Here is a 20,658-nt window from a genome sequence, read left to right as displayed (position 1 = left end):
AAGGCTTGAATGCAGCTGCTTGGCCATGGAAACCCATTCCACAAAGCTCTCTACGCACTGTTGTTGTGCTAATCTGAAGGCCACATGAAGTTTGGAGGTCTTTAGCTATTGACTTCTGCGCACTATGCTCTCACCTCGCTTTGTCGTTTATGTGGCCTACCACTTCGTAGCTGAGTTGCTGTTGTTCCCAGTTGCTTCCACTTTGTTATAATACCACTAACAGTGGACCGCGGAATATTTAGTAGGAAGGAAATTTCACAGATGGACTAATTGCACAGGTGGCAACCTATCACGGTACCACACTTGAATTCACTGAGCTCCTGAGAGCAACCCATTCTTTCACAAATGTTTGTAGAAGCAGCCTGCATGCCTAGGTGCTTGATTTTATACACCTGTGGCCATGGAGGTGGTTGGAACACCTTAATCCACTGATTTGGAGAGGTGTCCCAATACTTTTGGCTATATAGTGTATATATACAGTAATCATTAGCATATAGCCCTTGTGTCCAACCTTTGACCTTTTGGAATACATTTTGTAGCCCTGAAGGGCCTTTACAGACTGCAGTTTTTGTTTTCATTACAATATTGCTTACTCGGGTCAGTGATAGAAAAATATTCTTTAGACTGGATTCCAGTAGGTAAATGGTTTGGTTTATTTTTTTAACAATAGCTTATGTCTTCTGTGCTGCCCATCACATTTCTCTCTTTTATAATGGGTCTTGTTTAAAGAGGAACTGAATGCATTTTAATAAAACGTACAAGCAGGCAAGCTATTTATTGCAGAAGGGACCTGCAATGTCTCTTCTAAAGTAAAACACAACCACCTGCCTTCTTGCAGCCTTCTGTGGCATATATATTGAGCTGCACATGCACATGACTGACTCCTGAGCTTGTACAGGCATTACGTCATCCTGTGCTGGTCAACGGAGATGCCAAAGACCGGCACCAGGAAGTAGCTGGCAGGAAGATGCCGGTGAGGACCCCCTCAATGACTTCGGACCAGGGGGTAAGTATAGTGACTTTAGTTCCGCTTTAAGGAAATATCAAATTTTTAGGAGACGCAAGCACAGTGATTGATTTATATAGGTATGTAATAGCAGTGATCTCTAGTAGTCTCATGTAATATATCTCCAGTCTGTCTCCTGAAGCATGTCCTAAGTCTCCAACAACTCCCATATCATGCTGCCTCATACGTGGTTTCTGGATATTTCTTGTAGTTTGTCCATAGTTTCTAAACATCTCCTATTGCATGTCTGAAGTCTCTGTAAGTTTACTGTAGCTTTACATTATGTGCAGCCCCTTAGCCGCTTGTATCACGTAAGTTGCCCACTGAGATATTGAATGGTCAAGAGAAATAAAATAAAGTGATTTTGTGTTAATTTGACCCAAAATGTGTTCTAACTAAGCACAAACAGTATTTTCCCTTTAAGAACTCTCACTAACATTATAAGCATAAAAGTAATTATATAAAAGCAATTCTATGGAATTTTGCAATAAACTGTAATGTACTTCTAGCCATGAACTTTTCCTCCAGCAACCTGCAGCGTTGCAGGTGTTATGCAAATATAATTATACCTTCTACCCGTGCTTCTATTAGCCGATTAATTCTGCGTTCTAAAATACATTATTTTCCACTGAAGAATTGTAGGAACAGCTAAATCACACATATTTAATGTGTGAAAAGACAATCCGTTCCAAGTGTTGTGATTGCTCATGCAAATGAGCTTTTCTGCCAATGTTTTATTCATGCCATTAAAGCTATTTTATCATTGCAGAATATTCTTTTTAAACTTACCTTTAATACTGTCATTGTTGTTGTACTGTGCTATTCTGTCCTGGATGGGTTCGACGTTTTGGCTTGTGTGTCTCCACTGTATTTGTTCAGGTGATGGATCTGAAGTCCAGGAACAAGAGTCCACATCAAATGTGCAAGGGAGGATGGTCTCTGTAGAACAAGCAGAGGTGTCAGTGCAACAGCAAACAGTGACAGTAAAGAGATAATAGTTTTATAAAAAAATTAACCAGCTAAATCATTTAAGAAAGTATATTCAGACAGATTTTGGTGAGGTTAGCTAAAATTAGAGATTATTATATTTATAATATTATTATATTTATAATATATATATTTTAGTTGTTGCGCTACCACATAGGAGCTGCTGGTATTTTGCCCAGGCCTTTCCCCAAATCTTCACCAGAGGACAAGCATACCGTATTTCCTATAGCCAGATGCACACAACGTACGCTTGTTACTCCAATGATCAGCCTAGAGCAGCCATTTGCATATAGGGTGCCTTTAGGTTTCATTAGGGGTGCCTTGGTAAAATGCCTAAAAATTTCTCAACAATTGTATACAAGCCAGCAGGTGGATTAAGCCTGCCTTGTTGGGTGTCATATGTGTGTGGATATTGCTCAGTTATGTAAAACTGTTAGTTTTTTACTTTTTAGAATGGGGTGCCTTTCAGATTGTGCAGGGTGTCTTGACTGAAAAAGGTTGGGAAACACTGGTGTAGGGGATGTTGTTTTTGTAGTTTTATTGGAGAACTGGGACAGGGATGGGGAAATTAGCAGGATACTCCAAGAACAGAACTAATTACAGTTGAGAACACTATCGGATCTTAGTCAAGCTTTAGGTAAAGTCCTTGCTGAAGCAGGTAAAAGAATTCTCATTTGCACTAGCAGTACCAATGACTTCAGGTTAGAGCAAAGTCCCTTACAGCAAAGAGTAAAAGGACAGAGCTCTTCAGAACACCAACCAGGGTTTGTCTGGACCCTTAGCTGACTCTATAGCACAATGAGGGGGTTAAAAGCACAAGTCTATAGATCATTTAGGTTGTCTGTGCTCACAAAATGTCCAGGGACAGTTGGCTGCCTCCTTTCAACTTCCAAGCGACTCTCTGAACCAGTGATACCAGACCAGATCTTCAATAGACATCACCCTCAGCCAGCTCTCTGTAGAGCCAGGGTCACTGTCTATGACTTCAGGCCCTCAGGTCATCCACCTGAGGCTGCATGGTAGCAGATGCCAGGGGAGGGAAGTCTGCCTTGACCTTGGCATGGTGCAATCAATTCCTGCAAAGACACTTAGCCCCTGTGCTCACAGAATGTAGTTAGAGGCTTCCCATAAGCTTGGGTATGAGTCAGCCTGGGAGTGAGTCAGCGAGGTTACTTCAGGTTAAGGCTAAAGGGCTCTGCAGATCTGTTCTCTGAAACCTCCCCTGCCCTAGAAACTTGGAGAAATTTCTAGAAACAGTGGGCGGGGGTGAGGAGTGGCTGATCTGCATACTTAGAGGAATATGACCAATCCCTAGGCAGGAGGCCAGGCATGGTGGCTAGGTCAGCCCTAAAATGAGAGAGCCTGGTCAGCAGGGGAGTTGGGTAGAAGATGGAGTGAGGAAATGCTGCTGGTGTGGAGCCTGGGAGGGGGCCCCAGAGGAGGGGGATCTGCCTTGAGGCTGAAGCATGACAGAAGGATCTCCACTGTTCCACAGTTTACTAGGGAAAGACAGCCTGTCAGCATGGAAGGAGCCAGCCCAGCTTAAGGCCTGAAAGCAGCTTCAAACTTTAAAGCTACAGGAACAGGACAGTGTGAGTACTTCTACATCCCTTGGGCCAAAGAAGTGACAGGGCAGTCAGGTGCAATCCCCTACTAGTTCTCCCTGGGACTACATTCTTTGTGTGTCTTGGAATCCTATGCCTTGGGATACTGTCAAGACAGCCAAGTGGAGGAGGAGATTTTCAGCTGGGGTCTGAGGAGGTTTATTTAAGGGGACCAAGTGCTCTGTGCAAGGACTGTGTGCTAATCTGTTGGAATGGAAATTTGACTCCTGAAGGAGTAGAGAGCTAGGATTTATTTGTTCTTTTGGAATTTTTGCTGGATTCTTGCCATTTCCATCTAAGAAGTTGTCCTCCAAGTTGTTCAGTTCCATGCAGCATCCCATATACCCCTAGATCCCATTCAAGTCGTTAACCCCTAATACAACAACAACCAAGCTCATGGACTGTTTTACTAACTTTGGATAAAAGTGTGGAAAATGCATGTTGCCTGGCTATGCAGACCTTAAGGGGATCCAAAAACTCAGCGGCCCTTAAGAGGGTAGCCCTACATCGCCATCATATCTCCTCTCAAGTGCCTCTTCTCTAGGGAGAATAAGTTTAATGTTTGTCATCTTTCCTCATAACCAAAGTCCTCTATTCCCCTTATTTGGTTTGTTGCCCTTCTCTGGACTCCAGGGGCGGACTGACCATTCGAGCACTTGGGCACTGCCCGAGGGCCCGGGGTCAGTAGGGGGCCCCATGAAATGCCCCTGGTACCTTTTATAGGCTTTTTTTGGGTATGTTTTGAGTGTGGGCAAGGACACAGGGGCCCCATGATCCCCTATTGCCCGGGGGCCCCATGAGTTGTCAGTCCGCCCCTGCTGGACTCCCTCTAGTTCCAGCACATCCTTCCTGAGGATTGGTGACCAGAACCGGATGAAATACTCAAGATGTGGTTGAACCAGAATTTTATAAAGTGGCACAATTATAATTTTATCTCTAGCGGCACCTACAGGTGTAGCGCTACAAAGTCATAATATATTCCAAACTGCAGACATCAGTTTCAGGCTTGTTGGCCATCATCAGTGCAGTGCATGGAAACAATAATGTCTATAAAGCAGGGCTTGTAGATCAAGGAAAAGCTTTGGGGGTGTACCCCCTTCTTAAAGGTCCAAGCAGTACTAATACACAAAGTTTTAGCAGAATGTTAAAAGAGAAGTAGAGAGGTTAATAAAAAAATTGCTTCAGATATACTTTAATCAAACTCTCCTTTGCCCTTGTAATCTGGGGCACATACAAAATAACCACACATATGTCATGTATATACCTCTGTTTTAACATTGTGTAAGGATCTTCACCCAGGGTGCTTCTCTGCTAGCCAGGGCAAGGCTGGTACTTAACCTCCCTAGCGGTCTGATTATGTCATTATTTCTGTGCTCAAAGCGGTACATTTTTTGCATGGAAAAATTTCATTTTTTATTGTAGGCCTGTAATTTTTAGGAATAACTCACTGAAATCTGTCCAAACAAGAATCTAGTAAACATCCCGGGTATGACAAAATTTGAAACACGAAATCATAAATTATAATATAATAAATATGATATAATATATATATATATATTATTATAAAAAATAATAATGATAAATTTAATTCAATAATATAATCAAACCAAAAACACTGAAATTTGAAATATAGCGCCAAGTTTGCACATCACTGAGCTTAGTTGCAAAATCGTTTTCAGTGTCTGATGAGGAATTTCCCCACGAATCATTATCACTCAATTCTGCAAGTAGTTCTGGTTTACTATCGCTGTTCTCTAGCTAGTCAAAAAACACTTTTGACATAAAGGGACGCTTTTTGGACGCCATGGACTTTTCTCAGTTTTCAGTAAAACAGAACAGTAAAAATGCAGGCAGGGCACAGGACAAAGCACTCGGGACAAAATGTATGTGAAATGCTTTGAAACAGTAATGTTTTACTATGTGATTTTAGTGTATTTAGTGAATTTCACTTTTAAAATGTTTGAATTTCCTGCCGGTTCCGTCCCCCGTACGGGACCAGAACCCGGAAGACGGATGCTGGCATCGGCCGGAGGAGATGGCCGGGGGAAACTGCAGGGGGAACATCGCGGGAGCAAAGGACAAGGTAAGTGAAGAAGAGATCCCGGCGCAACACTGCAAGGTCTTCCCGAGTGTAGCTCAGGGTTACCACTTTTGGTACTGAAAGTTTACCCCGAGCTACACTCAGGAATACCGCCAGGGAGGTTAATCAAATGTTCTAGCAAGTTCAAAGGCACATTGCAAGTGAATAAAAAATAATTTATGGTTTAAAATACTTACATTTTCTGTGGTTTTACCCACAACGTTTAAGCTGATGAGAAGGTTTAGGTTGATGACAGGGTCTCTTTAAAGTACCTTTCAAGTATATTACATCCAAAAAAGACAGTTATCCAGGAAATTGATATAAATGGAATTGGATCCAGAAGAGGGACAGTTGTACAGGAAGGAGATACTGAGGGACTTGGATCTAAAAGAGGGACAGCTGGGAGCCATAGTATGCACTTCTGTTACAAGCGATGGGAATTAACTCAGTTCAGAGGATAGGAGTGTCATTACTTTGTAACATTTTGTGTCAAATGCAATAAATGTCATGAATTCAATTGAAGGAAAGTTAATGCAAGTAATTAGAAGCCTAGTGGTACAACCAATAAAGAATATACAGGGATTATACAAATACCAAGGAGGATTATACAGACTGTAATCTAATTGCCAATATGTTCTCACAAAATTTCACCACCGTGTGCAGTACCTGGGATCGATATTGCTGTAAATATGGATTATTTATCTCAACCAATTAAAAACTCATGCAGGATAACCCAATGTTGCCTCTTTAATCTAATTTTCAATGTCAGGCTGGCAGCCATGGACTGGTCAGTGATACTAATTTAACTTTATCAGTTTCAGCTCAGGAGAGAACATAGGAAGCCAAAATTCACATTATTCCTGAATGAAAATAAAAAGACTATGGAACCTTAAAGCTGTAAAACCCATAAATAAAAATGCACTATCTTGCATTTTACCAATCCTTAGATGTGGTGACTGCATTAGTTTTCTTGTTTTAGATTTTTTTTCCCTTATTTTTATCTGGTGATCCAGCCAGTATGTCTGGTATTTTTCAACTTCCTTTAACTGACCAAGCTGTCCAGAAAAAGGGGTAGGTAGTGGGTTGAGACAAACCATTTACCGCTGACAGAGGTGTTACAATGACCAGTCTTTATAAACCATATAAATGCTGCGCTACATTCAAAATTAAAGTGAATGTGGAATCCGATAACATAAATCAATATAGTGACAATATTATGTAAATAAATATATAAGTGCTTAATGATAACAAAAATTATCACATCAAACACCCCAAAAATTATAAAAACACAAACTTAAATCTATACGCATGTGCATAAATTACACATACATATAGTTATATCACACGTGCAAATGTGAAGTGAAATAATGGCTTATTAAACGCACAGAAAAACTAATCTATAAATGTTGAAGGTGAAAAAAAAAAAAAAAAAAAAAAAAAAAAAAAAAATGTGAAGTGAAATAATTGCTTATTAAACGCACAGAAAGTCCAATTAAATGTTGAAGGTGAACAAAAATGATAACGGTGTTTCCAATAATACTGCAAAGTGACCACAGGTGAACCAAATCGTGCAGGTATCTGAGTGTAGATAGAGCTTGTGAATCCAACCACCTTCTGGATTAGCCTCTCACCTCATCCCTTCGACCCTTGCGGATCAAAGAGCAATAATGGATCCCTCTCACAGATCCTCCAGGCACCACAGCCTTCCAGAAACGCTTTTCAAATTTCAATAATCCCACTCAAGCTCTTCTCCAGGTATAGGTGAAACATCAATCCCTGAGCCTCATCGTGATCCAGCGATGTGAATGACATGGAGGCTGTCATTCACATCGCTGGATCACGATGAGGCTCAGGGATTGATGTTTCACCTATACCTGGAGAAGAGCTTGAGTGGGATTATTGAAATTTGAAAAGCGTTTCTGGAAGGCTGTGGTGCCTGGAGGATCTGTGAGAGGGATCCATTATTGCTCTTTGATCCGCAAGGGTCGAAGGGATGAGGTGAGAGGCTAATCCAGAAGGTGGTTGGATTCACAAGCTCTATCTACACTCAGATACCTGCACGATTTGGTTCACCTGTGGTCACTTTGCAGTATTATTGGAAACACCGTTATCATTTTTGTTCACCTTCAACATTTAATTGGACTTTCTGTGCGTTTAATAAGCAATTATTTCACTTCACATTTTTTTTTTTTTTTTTTTTTTTTTTTTTTTTTCACCTTCAACATTTATAGATTTGTTTTTCTGTGCGTTTAATAAGCCATTATTTCACTTCACATTTGCACGTGTGATATAACTATATGTATGTGTAATTTATGCACATGCGTATAGATTTAAGTTTGTGTTTTTATAATTTTTGGGGTGTTTGATGTGATAATTTTTGTTATCATTAAGCACTTATATATTTATTTACATAATATTGTCACTATATTGATTTATGTTATCGGATTCCACATTCACTTTAATTTTGAATGTAGCGCAGCATTTATATGGTTTATATTCACTTGATCACTGGTATATGATTTAATGCTAGCAGCTGTTTGGGGTTCATATATTTAATTTGTATTATTTAAAACACTATATTTGGAGCGCAGGAGGGTCACACCACTATTGCTAATGACCAGTCTTTATTCGTGTATTTAAAACGTTTATTCCAAAAGGAGAACAAAAATGTTTGCTGTAACTGCTTATAAAGTGTTAGATGGCGCTTGGCTTTGATTTGTTAGTCAAGTTCATTTACATCTGCTAGTGCATCTAACACTACTTCCCCCCCCCCACCCCCCTGAAATGACAATGCTGCTGTCCAAGGGACAGAGGTGTAGCTGGGGGGGGGCAGGGGGTACATATGTACCCGAGCGCCAAGGTACAGGGGCACCAAAATGAGGCTTACAACTAGGGGTGTATTTGCGGCAAGGCAAACAAGGCGTTTGCCTAAGGCGGAACTTCTTAGGGGGCGGCGTGGTGCCACCACCCCCCCTTCCAACGGAAGGGACACTTAGTACAGGGGCGGGCAGCAGGCTGCTGTGTCTTACCTGGCTCCGTGTCCCAGTCCCACGATGATCCAGTCCAGGAGGCGCTGCTGGAGGAGGGGTAGAGAGGTCCACAGGTCCGGTGTCTTCTTTTCCCTGGACACGATGTGTGGGCGGGATGACATGCTGCCCCTGTCATCTGGCCACACCCTCAGGATCATTGGACAGCCTATGGCAGCTTGTATCTCCCTCTGCAAGCTCCGCCTCTTCACCGGTGATTGGGCGCCAGAACTGTAGCTCACGAAAGGCACACAGGCAGCCAATCACCTGCGAGAAGGCGGAGCTTGGAGGAGGATCCGAGCGGCAGTGAGGGAGCAGCCGGAGCAAGTGAAGAAGACAGCTGACCTGTAAGTGTGCCGTGCAGATGGTGCTGCTGCAACCAGGTATGCTGGCTGTGGATGGGAGAGGGAAGGAGCCTAGGCTGGAGCAGGTAAGTGTCATTGGTGTCAGTGGGAGGAATAGTGCCCCATCATTGGTGTCACTAATGTGATTAAACAGGGAGGGGGGCTGGGGCGCCAATTTTATAGTTCATCCCTGGGCGCAAAATATCCTAGTATGCCTCTGCCAAGGGTTTCTCTGTTGCTCCTCCATCCAGAAGGGAGACACCCTAAGAAAAGAGGTGTGTTACTGGCCAGATCACCAGGTAAAAATAAAGGGAAAAAAAAACCTGAAAATGAAAAGTCACCACATTTAAGAACTGGTAAATTGCAATATAAGATATATAACATTTGTGTCATATATTGTATATTATCTCTCATGCTTCTTTTGTGCACCATCAGCTTCAGTGGAAGGTTGTACAGATTGCGGCTGCTCGGTCACCGCTTATTGATTTTGTAACCGAGTCACTCAGAAGCTGACTGCAGAGGGTTGGACCTGTCCCTGTAAGGGGGCGTGTCAGGGACCAGACTTGCCATTAGCACTAGGAATGCGCTTGTAAAGCGGTCACCAGCAGAAAGATATTGGTAATCTCAGTACAAGCTGATTGCACAAATCACACTATACATTTCTTGCTAGGCATAGAAAACTAGGCAATCTTTATTGTAGGCAATATTTTTATCCAACCTGGAAAACAGCTTCAAAGAGACCCTGTATAGAAACCAAAATGACATTCTGCAACAGAGGAGGTAGGGTACTCTCCTCTACGGCAACCTGCGCCTCCTACCTCCTCCCTGTTCCAGCACTGCAGCCTTCACCATCATTTTTAGTATTCAACATAATAGGCATTGATGCTACAGTATCTGACATTTCCAGGTATGCAATATAGCATGTCCTGTATGGGGACTTTGGTTCTTACCACCGACTCTACATGACTACAGGACACAGTACAGGACATACAGTTGCAAGAAAAAGTATGTGAACCCCTTGGGATTACGTGGAGTTTTGCATGAATTGGGCATACAATGTGCTCTGAACGTCATCTAAGTCACAACAATAGAAGAACACAATCTGTGTAGTATTATGTTCAGCAAACATTAGATGTTGCCATGGTTTAATTGCACATAACATGTAAACATTCACAGTGCAGGGAGGAAAAAGTATGTGAGGCCCTAGCTTAATGACTTCTCCCAGAGCTAATTGGAGCCAGGAGTGAGCCAACCTTGACTCCAATCAGTGTGATGATATTGGATGTGTTGCTGACAGCTGTCCTGCCCTTAAAAAACACACACCTGTTTTGGGTTTACTGGTTTCAAGAAGCACTGTCTGATGTGAACCATGCCTCGCAGAAAAGAGCTCTCAGAAGACCTACAATCAAGAATTGTTGACTTGCATGAAGCTGGAAAGGGTTACAAAAGTATCTCCAAAAGCCTTGATGTTCATGTGTCCACGGTAAGACAGACTGTCTACAAATGAAGAAAGTTTAGCACTGTTGCTACTCTCCCTAGGCGTGGTCGTCCTGTAAAAATGACTGCAAGAGCACAGCGCAGAATGCTGCATGAGGTAAAGAAGAATCCCAGAGTGTCAGCTAAAGACCTACAGAAATCTCTGGCACATGCTAACATTTTTGTTGACACATCTACAATAAGGAAAACATTAAACAAGAATGGAGTACATGGGAGGACACCACGGAGGAAGCCATTGCTGTCCAAAAAGAATATTGCAGCACGTTTGAAGTTTGCAAAAGAGCACCTGGATGTTCCACAGCACTACTGGCAAAATATACTGTGGACAGATGAAACCAAGATTGAGTTGTTTGGGAAGAACACACAACACTATGTGTGGAGAAAAAAAGGCACAGCACACCAACATCAAAACCTCATCCCCACTGTAAAACATGGCGGAGGGAGCATCATGGTTTGGGGCTGCTTTGCTGCCTCAGGGCCTGGACGGATTGTTGTCATTGATGGGAAAATGAATTCCAGAGTTTATCAAGACATTGTGCAGGAAAACGTACGACCATCTGTCCACCAACTGAAGCTCTGCAGAGGATGGGTGATGCAACAGGACAATGACCCAAAGCATACAAGTAATTCAACAAAACAATGGCTGCAACAGCACAGAATACGCCTTCTGGAGTGACCCAGTCAGAGTCCTGACCTCAATCCGATTGAAATGCTGTGGCATGACCTTAAGAGAGCGATTCACACCAGACATCCCGAGAATATTGCTACACTGAAACAGTTTTGTGAAGAGGAGTGGTCCAAAATTACTCCAGATCGTTGTGCAGGTCTGATCTGCAACTACAGGAAACGTTTGGTTGAGGTTATTGCTGCCAAAGGAGGGTAACCAGCTATTAAGTCCAAAGGTTCACATACTTTTTCCTCTCTGCACTGTGAATGTTTACATGTTATGTGCAATTAAACCATGGCAACTTCTAATGTTTGTGTAGTATTATGTTCAGCAGATTGTGTTCTTCTATTGTTGTGACTTAGATGACGTTCAGAGCACATTTTATGCCCAATTCATGCAAAACTCCACGTAATCCCAAGGGGTTCACATACATTTTCATGCAACTGTATATATATATTGAATATGGCCAAAATTGTAATATTTCAAATATATGTCAATATATTTGGGAAGAATATTTTAAAAATATATTTCAAATATATTTTTCTTCCATATGGGTAGAAATAAGATGTTGTAGTTACACAGAATTTTCACTAGATGTCAGCATCAAGAGTTTAATAAATTCAATCCTGTGCTACAGTAACACATGAACTAATGGCTTCTGTACTATTCTCAGTCGCTGACCTGGAACAACTGTCTCTTTAATCAATAAAATCTATCTTTATGTTTTGCTCTTTCAACAGCTCACTTCCTGGCACTCTCCTTGGACAATGCACATGGCACCCTGGCCGTTTTAAGAAGTGTAACTTTTTTCCCAGTTGATCCGGGAGCATTTTGCCTGGTAAGTTTTTATTTAAATGGATTGTCTGGTGTGAATCCAGATCATAATATGTCGCATTTTTTGAAGATCACGTTGTGATTGACAAATCATTTGTAGTGGAAAGTCAGCATGTTTTTGATCATGTATCTCTGACTCTAGAGCTTCAAATTGCATGAAGTTTTGAGCTCACTAGTTGTGATGTTATCCAGGTCTTCCTCAATACACCAAAGGAATATATAAAGAATAAAGTTTGTGGTTGGTAGGCCATATCCCTGAATGGGTCTGGGAAATCTTTAAAATGACAACAGTACATATATGCAGTAAAGCATGCTTGTTATAATCACTGTGGAACCTAAGGGGTTAATCCTCCACAGTGTGTAAAAAAGGCTGTTTGATCATGTTTTCTCTGATTCTCCCCTTCTTGTACTGTCTCCAATCCATCTGCTGATAGTACAGAGCAGCAGTGGCAAGTCTGCACATGCTCTGTTTGGTGTGTATTGCTAGAGTTTTTTTTTTTTTTTGGGGGGGGTGCATGTGATCAGCCCAGTGCCAATCAGCACTGTCCAGACAGAGGGTCAGGGACGAGGGGGTACTGCAGCTGCAGGAGAGGTCTGAGGGCCACACAACATGGACTGGCGGTCCGAATTTGGTTCATGGGCCCTGTGTATGACACATGCTCTGATAGGAATGTGTAATGTGTTCTCCTTGTAATAGCAGTTGCTATTGTTCTTTGATACAGGGTCTGCTTTACTGCCGTTTTTTGCTCTCCTTGGGGACTGATGTGAGTCTTATACTAAAAACTAAACCTATAAAAAAAAAACATGTTGGTGAGAACGCAAGCCATATGACACAAGGCAAATTTGCCTGTTCTTTTGTTGAGACTGCGTTTCATTGGAACAAGATCACATGTATGACATGGCATCATCTTGAGACAAGATTCTCACCATAAACCATTACTGAAACTGTCCAGGGATCGTCCTTGAATTTTTCATAGCGTGCATGGAAATTCCCAGGGCAGTCAGACTTTCAATAACAGACTCTTTTTAATTTGATATCGGTTTGATAGTCTTTCAGAGCCTTTTAAAACCTATTTTCATCTCTTTTCTCTTAGCTGAGATTTTATTACTATTTTCCTGAAATAAGTGCAAGGCTCACAGTGGGACTGGAAACGCAGACTCAAGATAACGACATATGGATAAGAGAATCAAGCTATAGAAATTAATGGAAATGTTATGTGCAATTAAACCATGGCAACATCTAATGTTTGTGTAGTATTATGTTCAGCAGACTGTGTTCTTCTATTGTTGTGACTTAGATGATGTTCAGAGCGCATTTTATGACCAATTCATGCAAAACTCCACGTAATCCCAAGGGGTTCGCATACTTTTTCTTGCAACTGTAGTAGTGACGTAGGGGTCAGCAGGAGGACCCACAGCAGCCAACGGGGGACCTGCTATCCGACATACCTCGAAGTGATGGATAGAAGCAGCATCCAGAGCTTTTTAAGAAAACAAAAACTGAACACAGCCACCTTTGAAAAAAATAAATATACAGTAAATCTTCACCTTTAGGTTCACACTAATGCGGTGCGGTACATCGCATGTGATTCACACAGGAACCACACTGCATTCCTGTGCAAATCACATGCGATTTGTGTGCGGTGCGATTGGAGCCATACATTATGTATGGCTCCAATCGCAGCGCACCTGCACCAAAAAGGTGCAGGACCCTTTTCTGGGTCCGCACTAGAATCAAATTGCATGGGTATTCACACCTATGTGATCCAATTCTGCACATCGCACCGTGTTTTGCGGACCGATTTCAGGGTGTTGTTAACTTAACATACACACCCACAGCAGTTCGCATGAATGGGGTGCGATTCTGATGCGGCGCGGAATTCACACAGAAAACACTGCAAATTCCAGACCACATCAGTGTGAACCCAGGCTCAAGGGCTGGTTCACACCTTAATTGCACAGAAACACAGTCCACATTCCTGTGCAATTCTCGTGCATTTTTGTGCTGTGTGATTTTGCAGCTCGTTCATTTGAACAGGCAGCAAATCCTATCGGAATGTGCATGAACTACTTTTCAAAAATGAGCCACACCAAATTGCATGGCACTGCGGTACCATGTGATCTGGTACCCACAAACGCACTGTGTTTGCGATCTGTGCCTGGGGTGCTGTTAACATTACATTGACACCCACAGCAAAGGTACTGCATTGTGAGCGTGATGCAGAAAACGCACACGGAGCGCGCCGTTCCCACACTATGTTCTGCTGTTAACTGGCCCTTAATCATTTTCAGTGGCAACAGGGCTGTTTTTAGAAAAGAACTCTAGAAATTTTTTTTGTTATAGTTAGAAAAATAAAATAACAGAAAGCACCCACCATTAGCAGGTATGCATCCTTCACTGAATGAAACATCATCTACGGCAATGTACTCAGAGGAAACTTCGCTGAAAATAGTTCCTTTGATTGTAATCTGCAGAAAGTAAAGTGTTATTATGTTACTAATACATTATCATTATTGTTATGTTCATTATTATTATATTGTGATTATTAAAATTATTATTATTATGCACCACTGTACGACATGAGCACTTACAAGCTGGGCCATAATTACAGATCAGGCTGCCCTAGAAACACTTAAAGCAAACTCTCTCAATCAGCATGAACTATGTTTAATCCTTATGCTGCTAGCATTAGTAATATAGAATGGTACATTTGCTTGTTTAAACTTTTTTTTTTATTTTTTTTATTTCTTCCTGATTTCTAGCCTAGGCCAAAATGATGTCATACATCCCAGGAGTCTTCATAGGCATTTTCTTCTTTCATCTGGAGGAGGGGCTTTCTCAACTAAGCACACCCTCCTGCCTGCCTCCCTTAGCTAAGGGCAAATGGATTCCAGGAAGTAAATGCTACACAAATCATCTGTCCTTACACAAGATAACCGCAGGTAGAAAAGCTAGGGAGGTATTTTTCAAAGGGATTTCTCAGCAAAATAAATGATGGAGACAAGGATGGATGGGGGAGTTTGCTTTGAATATAAAAAAAAAAATTAAATAGTGTTTTTGGTTTGTGATTCTCAGATTCAGTTAACAAGTTAACTTGCAAAGTCTTGTTAAAGAATTTCTCTGGCGATACAGCTTTTATACTATAAATGTGTCATTTGGACAAAAAAATGTACCGACACTAAAAGAAAGCACTTTTTTGCACTTTGATCGATGTCAGTGTAAAAAAAAATATTCTTACTGTAAAAAAAATTGTCCTGTTAAATTATAATTAAGGATGAGCTGCTGGTCCAAACCCAGTTTTGGTCCCAATTTTGTTTGTTCCATGCTTCCGCTAACAGCTAAATTGGTGTTGTATTGCACTGCATCAGGTTATTATTGTTTGATAGTACGCTTCAAAAGATTGGAAATATATCCTCTGTACTGCAATCATCTAAAGTAAAACTGCATTGGATTCAATTTTCGTGTCACATTGAAGAGTTAAGCTGCCTGTGGATGGTGCTGAGTCAGCAGGTGATCATACAAAATGGACAGATTGGGTCTAAGGAGGTATGTCAATGCATAAAATGGCATTTGAAACATTATACTTTTATTGGCATTATTATTACCATTGCTAAATTTCACCGCTTTCTCTCAGGTTTTACATAGAGAAGTAAAGTGGCCAGAGCTGTCATTTGTTGGCAATTTAAAAGCATTTTTCCTTTCTGTGTAAATATCAGTTTTGCTGCAGTAGGCTGTATATATATCATACAGATGTGCCATTTCTCAGGCAGGTTAAGGGCATTCTACAATGTAAATAAAGGTATTTTGCATTTTTAATGTTACCCTTTAAGTATGAAAATCTCTGCTTCCAGCCAAATATTTGTTTGACAATTCCTTTCCTAGAAAATGACCTTTACTGTTTTTAATATATATCTCCTATTGACTTCAATGGGGTTCACCTTCGGCACCTGAACTTTAGTCATGCTCTGGAAGATTTCCTCAAACCGAACCCAGGTATGTTCAGCTCATCCTTATTTATGATTCTGGTACAAAGCACTGCAAGTTATTTATAATGAGACAGAGGCATTTTTCCCATTTTGTTTTTTTTTTAAATGCCAAACTAAAAAAAATGCACAAAACAAACATGAAAAAGTTAAAATATTATTAGTTCGAAAAATACTTAGAAAAAAAGCAATAAGCAGAAAATTCATCAAAAAGAAAAGTTCATTTGGCTGATTAGGGGAAACTAAAGGTCACTAAGTTTTTTTTTTTTACTTGTCAGAATGCTTTAACTGACATAATAAGCAGATCAGAGATCATCCCTTTGAAATAAAGGTAGCATAAAAAAAATTGATAGAGTAATAGAAAGTTATAATCCCTGTCAATTTTTTTTTCGCCCATTTGGGAGATTTTCCTTCATTTCTTGTTCCATAGCCAAAACAAGCGAGGGGAAATTTCTCCAAAGTGAAGGAATTCCTCGGTTGTCACCAGAACTAGTGTCCATTGGAAGATTCCCCTCCCTTCCAGTTCCTGGGACATTCTTTCACTTTTGGTGATAATGGTAGACAAGACAAATAGTAAGGCTCCATGAACATGAGCCTACCCTGACTGCCGGTCATGGGAAACCGAAAATTGTGGCAAAATGCGGCTACCGCGATTTTGCTGTGGTTTTGCCACGTTTTGCATTTTCCCGGGTGAAAAGGATGAAAAAACGGATGTAAACACCCATTTTTTCTTTGAAAAAATGTGACTGAACTGATGAAAAAACAGAATGCCCATGTGAAAGGACTCTAAGACAGCTGATTTTTAGACAGCAGCAGCTTCTACAACTGCTGTGATTGCATAGCGACACCTGCCTGTCATTCTGACAGCCAGGAATTCCTTAGATCTGCGAGAGGGGGAGCAGCAATGGGGCAGAAAGGGAGACAGTAGCTACATAATCCATGTGTACCTCTTTGAGGCTTTGGGTGTGTGTAGCACATCCAAAGTCCACAGCTGGGTAAATAATAATGTCTGATAGTACATGTTCCGCCCCCTTGTGTCATGTGACTATTTTAGTAACAACTGACGCTAGATTGTACCACTGGAGGCAGGGTGGCATCTGGGCTTTTTATTTTTCTCAAAGAATACGTGCAGGAACTCAACCACCCCCCCCCCAAAAGAAAACAACCCCCCCTGCACACATACAACCGGCAAGCGGCATAAAATAGTAGTTGTGGCCAAATTTCACTAACAGTGGAGGGGTCTTAAAGGGGCATTAAATACCAGGAGTGTGTTACATCCAGAGTGCAGAATTCAAGGTGCATTACACACAGAGTACGGGGGTGCACACTGTGTTCAGAGTGCAGAGTTCAGGGGTGCGTTACACACAGAGTACATAATTCAGAAGTGTGCTACATACAAATTGCAGAGTTCAGGGGTGCACTACATACAGAGTGCAGAGTTCAGGGGTCCACTAGGTACAGAGTGCAGAGTTAAGGGGTGTGCTGCATGCAGAGTGCAGAGTTCAGGAGTGCGCTACGCACAGAGTGCAGAGTTCAGGGGTGCGCTACACGCAGAGTGCAGGAGTACGCTAGGTACAGAGTGCAGAGTTCAGGGGTGTGCTGCACGCAGAGTGCAGAGTTCAGGAGTGCGCTACACACAGAGTGCAGAGTTCAGGGGTGCGCTGCACGCAGAGTGCAGAGTTCAGGAGTGCACTACACACAGAGTGCAGAGTTCAGGAGTGCACTACACACAGAGTGCAGAGTTCAGGGGTGCGCTACACACAGAGTGCAGAGTTCAGGAGTGCACTACACACAGAGTGCAGAGTTCAGGAGTGCACTACACACAGAGTGCAGAGTTCAGGGGTGCGCTACACACAGAGTGCAGAGTTCAGGAGTGCGCTACACACAGAGTGCAGAGTTCAGGAGTGCACTACACACAGAGTGCAGAGTTCAGGAGTGCACTACACACAGAGTGCAGAGTTCAGGGGTGCGCTACACACAGAGTTCAGAGTTCAGGAGTGCACTACACACAGAGTGCAGAGTTCCGGAGTGCACTACACACAGAGTGCAGAGTTCAGGAGTGCACTACACACAGAGTGCAGAGTTCAGGGGTGCGCTACACACAGAGTGCAGAGTTCAGGGGTGCGCTACACACAGAGTGCAGAGTTCAGGGTTGCATTACATACAGTACAAAGTTCAAGGGTGCGCTACACACAGAATGCAGATTTCATGGGTGCACTACATAGAGAATGCAGAGTGCAGCTTTATTCCACAGCTGCTTACCTCTGCATCCCCCATCAACATCTGACTTTTGTCCCTCTTCAGCTCTGACTTCTGCACAAAACCCCCCTCACTGCCCTCATCTTCTCCTACAGCTCCACCATCTTTCACGTATCTTACTTTTATTGCAGGATTATTTATTTTGTATTGCAGTGGGGACATCGGCATCCAGGCACAAGGGAACAATAAGGAGGTCAGAGGGTGCAGCCTACCACACGACTTCTCCCGCCCATGACTGCCCTGCACCCCGGGCACCTGCATCTCCCTTGTCCCTGTCCTGCTGCTCAGGAGCCATGTAGGAGACAAGCTATCACTTGTAAACACAGAAGCCAGACTTCTGTGTTTACACGTGATAGTGATGAGCAGGAAGCAGAGAGGACGAGCCAGAGGTGGTGAAACTGAGTTCCACCAAAGTTCCAGCTGAATAAAAGCCCTGTAATTACTAACCAGCTTCTGCACCTGTAGGTCTCTATTGAGGAATTTGCAGGGTTTGCATCCCTTTAGACTTGTTTTCCCTTTGGGAGTAAGGCTGGCCATGCATTATACAATATTTTTGTTCCTTTAAATTTACCAAAACCCTATAATATAAGGTCAAACCTATACACTTTCAACTTGTATGTATTCAGGAAGGCACTTGTACTACATAGCTGAAGGTAAATCTAAAGTAGATTGAATATGAAAATTGTATGATGTATGACCAGCATTACTCATCAAAAAATGACATTTTTGTTGCAGGGAATGCCCAAAATCTGACTTGTATCTTAGTTCAGATTCTGAGAAAATCAATAAGCCAATCACACAAGCAGGAAATGACATTTCTGGGACGGTTCTGTACACCATCCATGTACAGAGCACCTCCAGGTTGCCATATTGCATAGCATTTTACAGAAAATTACAGCACTGCAGATTGAAAAGGAAAGGTACTTTTTGATAACATTTAATTACATAATGATGAATGCAGGGGCGGACTGGCCATTTGGAAACTCGGGCACTGCCCGAGGGCCCAGGGTCAGTAGGGGGCCCCATGAGATGCCCCTGGTACCTTTTTCATAGGCTTTTTTGAGTTTGGGCAAGGACACAGGGGCCCCATGATCCCCTATTGCCCGGGGGCCCCATGAGTTGTCAGTCCGCCCCTGGATGAGTGTCACAATTTTATGCGCCATATTATTATTCTTTCATGCGCTATTTGTGCAGTTACCCTTTATACCCCAACTCCAAGCGCCCATAAACAGTACCTACTATGAACAGGGCACCATTTAGTGGCTGAAGGGCAGAAGACTGGGCCAATACTATTAGAGGAGAAGAAGAACAGAAGAGTTTTATAGATTTTTGTACGATTTGGGCCAACGGAGGGGGAGAAAACACACATAAATGCTTGATTTTTTAAAATTCTTGTTAGAGTCAGGTACACCACAAAAGCAGTGTTTTGTGAATATGTAGTGGGATAAAGTTGCCATTGTTGCCCGTTTCTTATTCTGGAGATGCTAGTGGTTTGGCTGTTATGCTGATCCTCTTGCTTTGGATGTCTGGCTGTAATTAGCATTTTTTGATCTGCGTATTTATTCCAGGTTAATACCCAAAACATTTTGAAACCAGGAGATCAGTATTGCATCAGGGCAGCACAATGGCTAAATGGTTAGCACTTCTACCTGGCAGTACTAGGGTCGTTGGTTCAAATCCCAACCATAGCACCACCTGCCTGGAGTGCATGTTCTCCCCATGCCTGCATGGATTTACTCTGGGTACTCCAGTTTCCTCCCACACTCCAAAGACATGCTAGTAAGTTAATTGGATCCTGTCTCAATTGGCCCAAGAATGTATATGTATAAATGTAAGTTAGGGACTTTAGATTGGGCTAGGGACTAATGTGAATGTACAATATACATGTAAAAGCATTGCATAAATTGATGGTGCTATATAAGTATCTGTAATAAATAAAATAAATATTGCAGCCAGATAATCAGTATTTTCAGATCATCAGCCTCATTAAAGATTTACTTTAGATTGACCTTTTAGACAGAAATGGTATCTGCTGGAGTTTCACTTTATTGAGAGATCTAAAGGTCTGGACACCCAACCCCCCCACCCCCTCCACACTCACAAATTGTTCCCCTTCTCTCCTTGTGGGCCCTACCATGTGTATTGTTTGCTTTTTTTTATACTTACCTTTTTTGGATGTCTTAAGGCCATTCACATGACATCACAGGGTTCTCTTTCCCTCGTCTCCAGGTTGGGCAGCCCTCACCAATACCACACTGTGAATGAATGGTGCTGAGTGTCATCCAACGTGGAAGACTGAGGACATCATGTGGCAAAGTAAAGGTACTGCATGGGACAGCTCCAGATTTAATGTGGATATTGCAGCCAGTG

General features: G+C 42.1%; 1 protein-coding gene across 1 annotated transcript in view; it reads right to left on the bottom strand.

The window, feature by feature from the left end:
- The window catches only part of MALRD1 (MAM and LDL receptor class A domain containing 1), a 464,614-nt gene extending 446,158 nt beyond the window's left edge, over positions 1-18,456 (bottom strand). Inside the window, exons 1-3 of the mRNA XM_089693696.1 lie at positions 18,292-18,456; positions 14,421-14,514; positions 1,796-1,945 (exon numbers count right to left, since the gene is read on the bottom strand). Of these exons, the coding sequence (XP_089549822.1) occupies positions 1,796-1,945; positions 14,421-14,514; positions 18,292-18,456 (409 nt within the window). The remainder of the gene's footprint in view (positions 1-1,795; positions 1,946-14,420; positions 14,515-18,291) is intronic.
- Positions 18,457-20,658: the final 2,202 nt, after the last annotated feature.

Source organism: Staurois parvus, unplaced genomic scaffold (assembly GCF_062004578.1).
Source record: "Staurois parvus isolate SC_StPar_1 unplaced genomic scaffold, SC_StPar_1.0 ptg000636l, whole genome shotgun sequence".
Lineage (NCBI taxonomy): Eukaryota > Metazoa > Chordata > Amphibia > Anura > Ranidae > Staurois > Staurois parvus.
The sequence above is the reverse complement of the archived record's forward strand: the minus strand, read 5'-3'. Positions and strand labels throughout refer to the sequence as shown.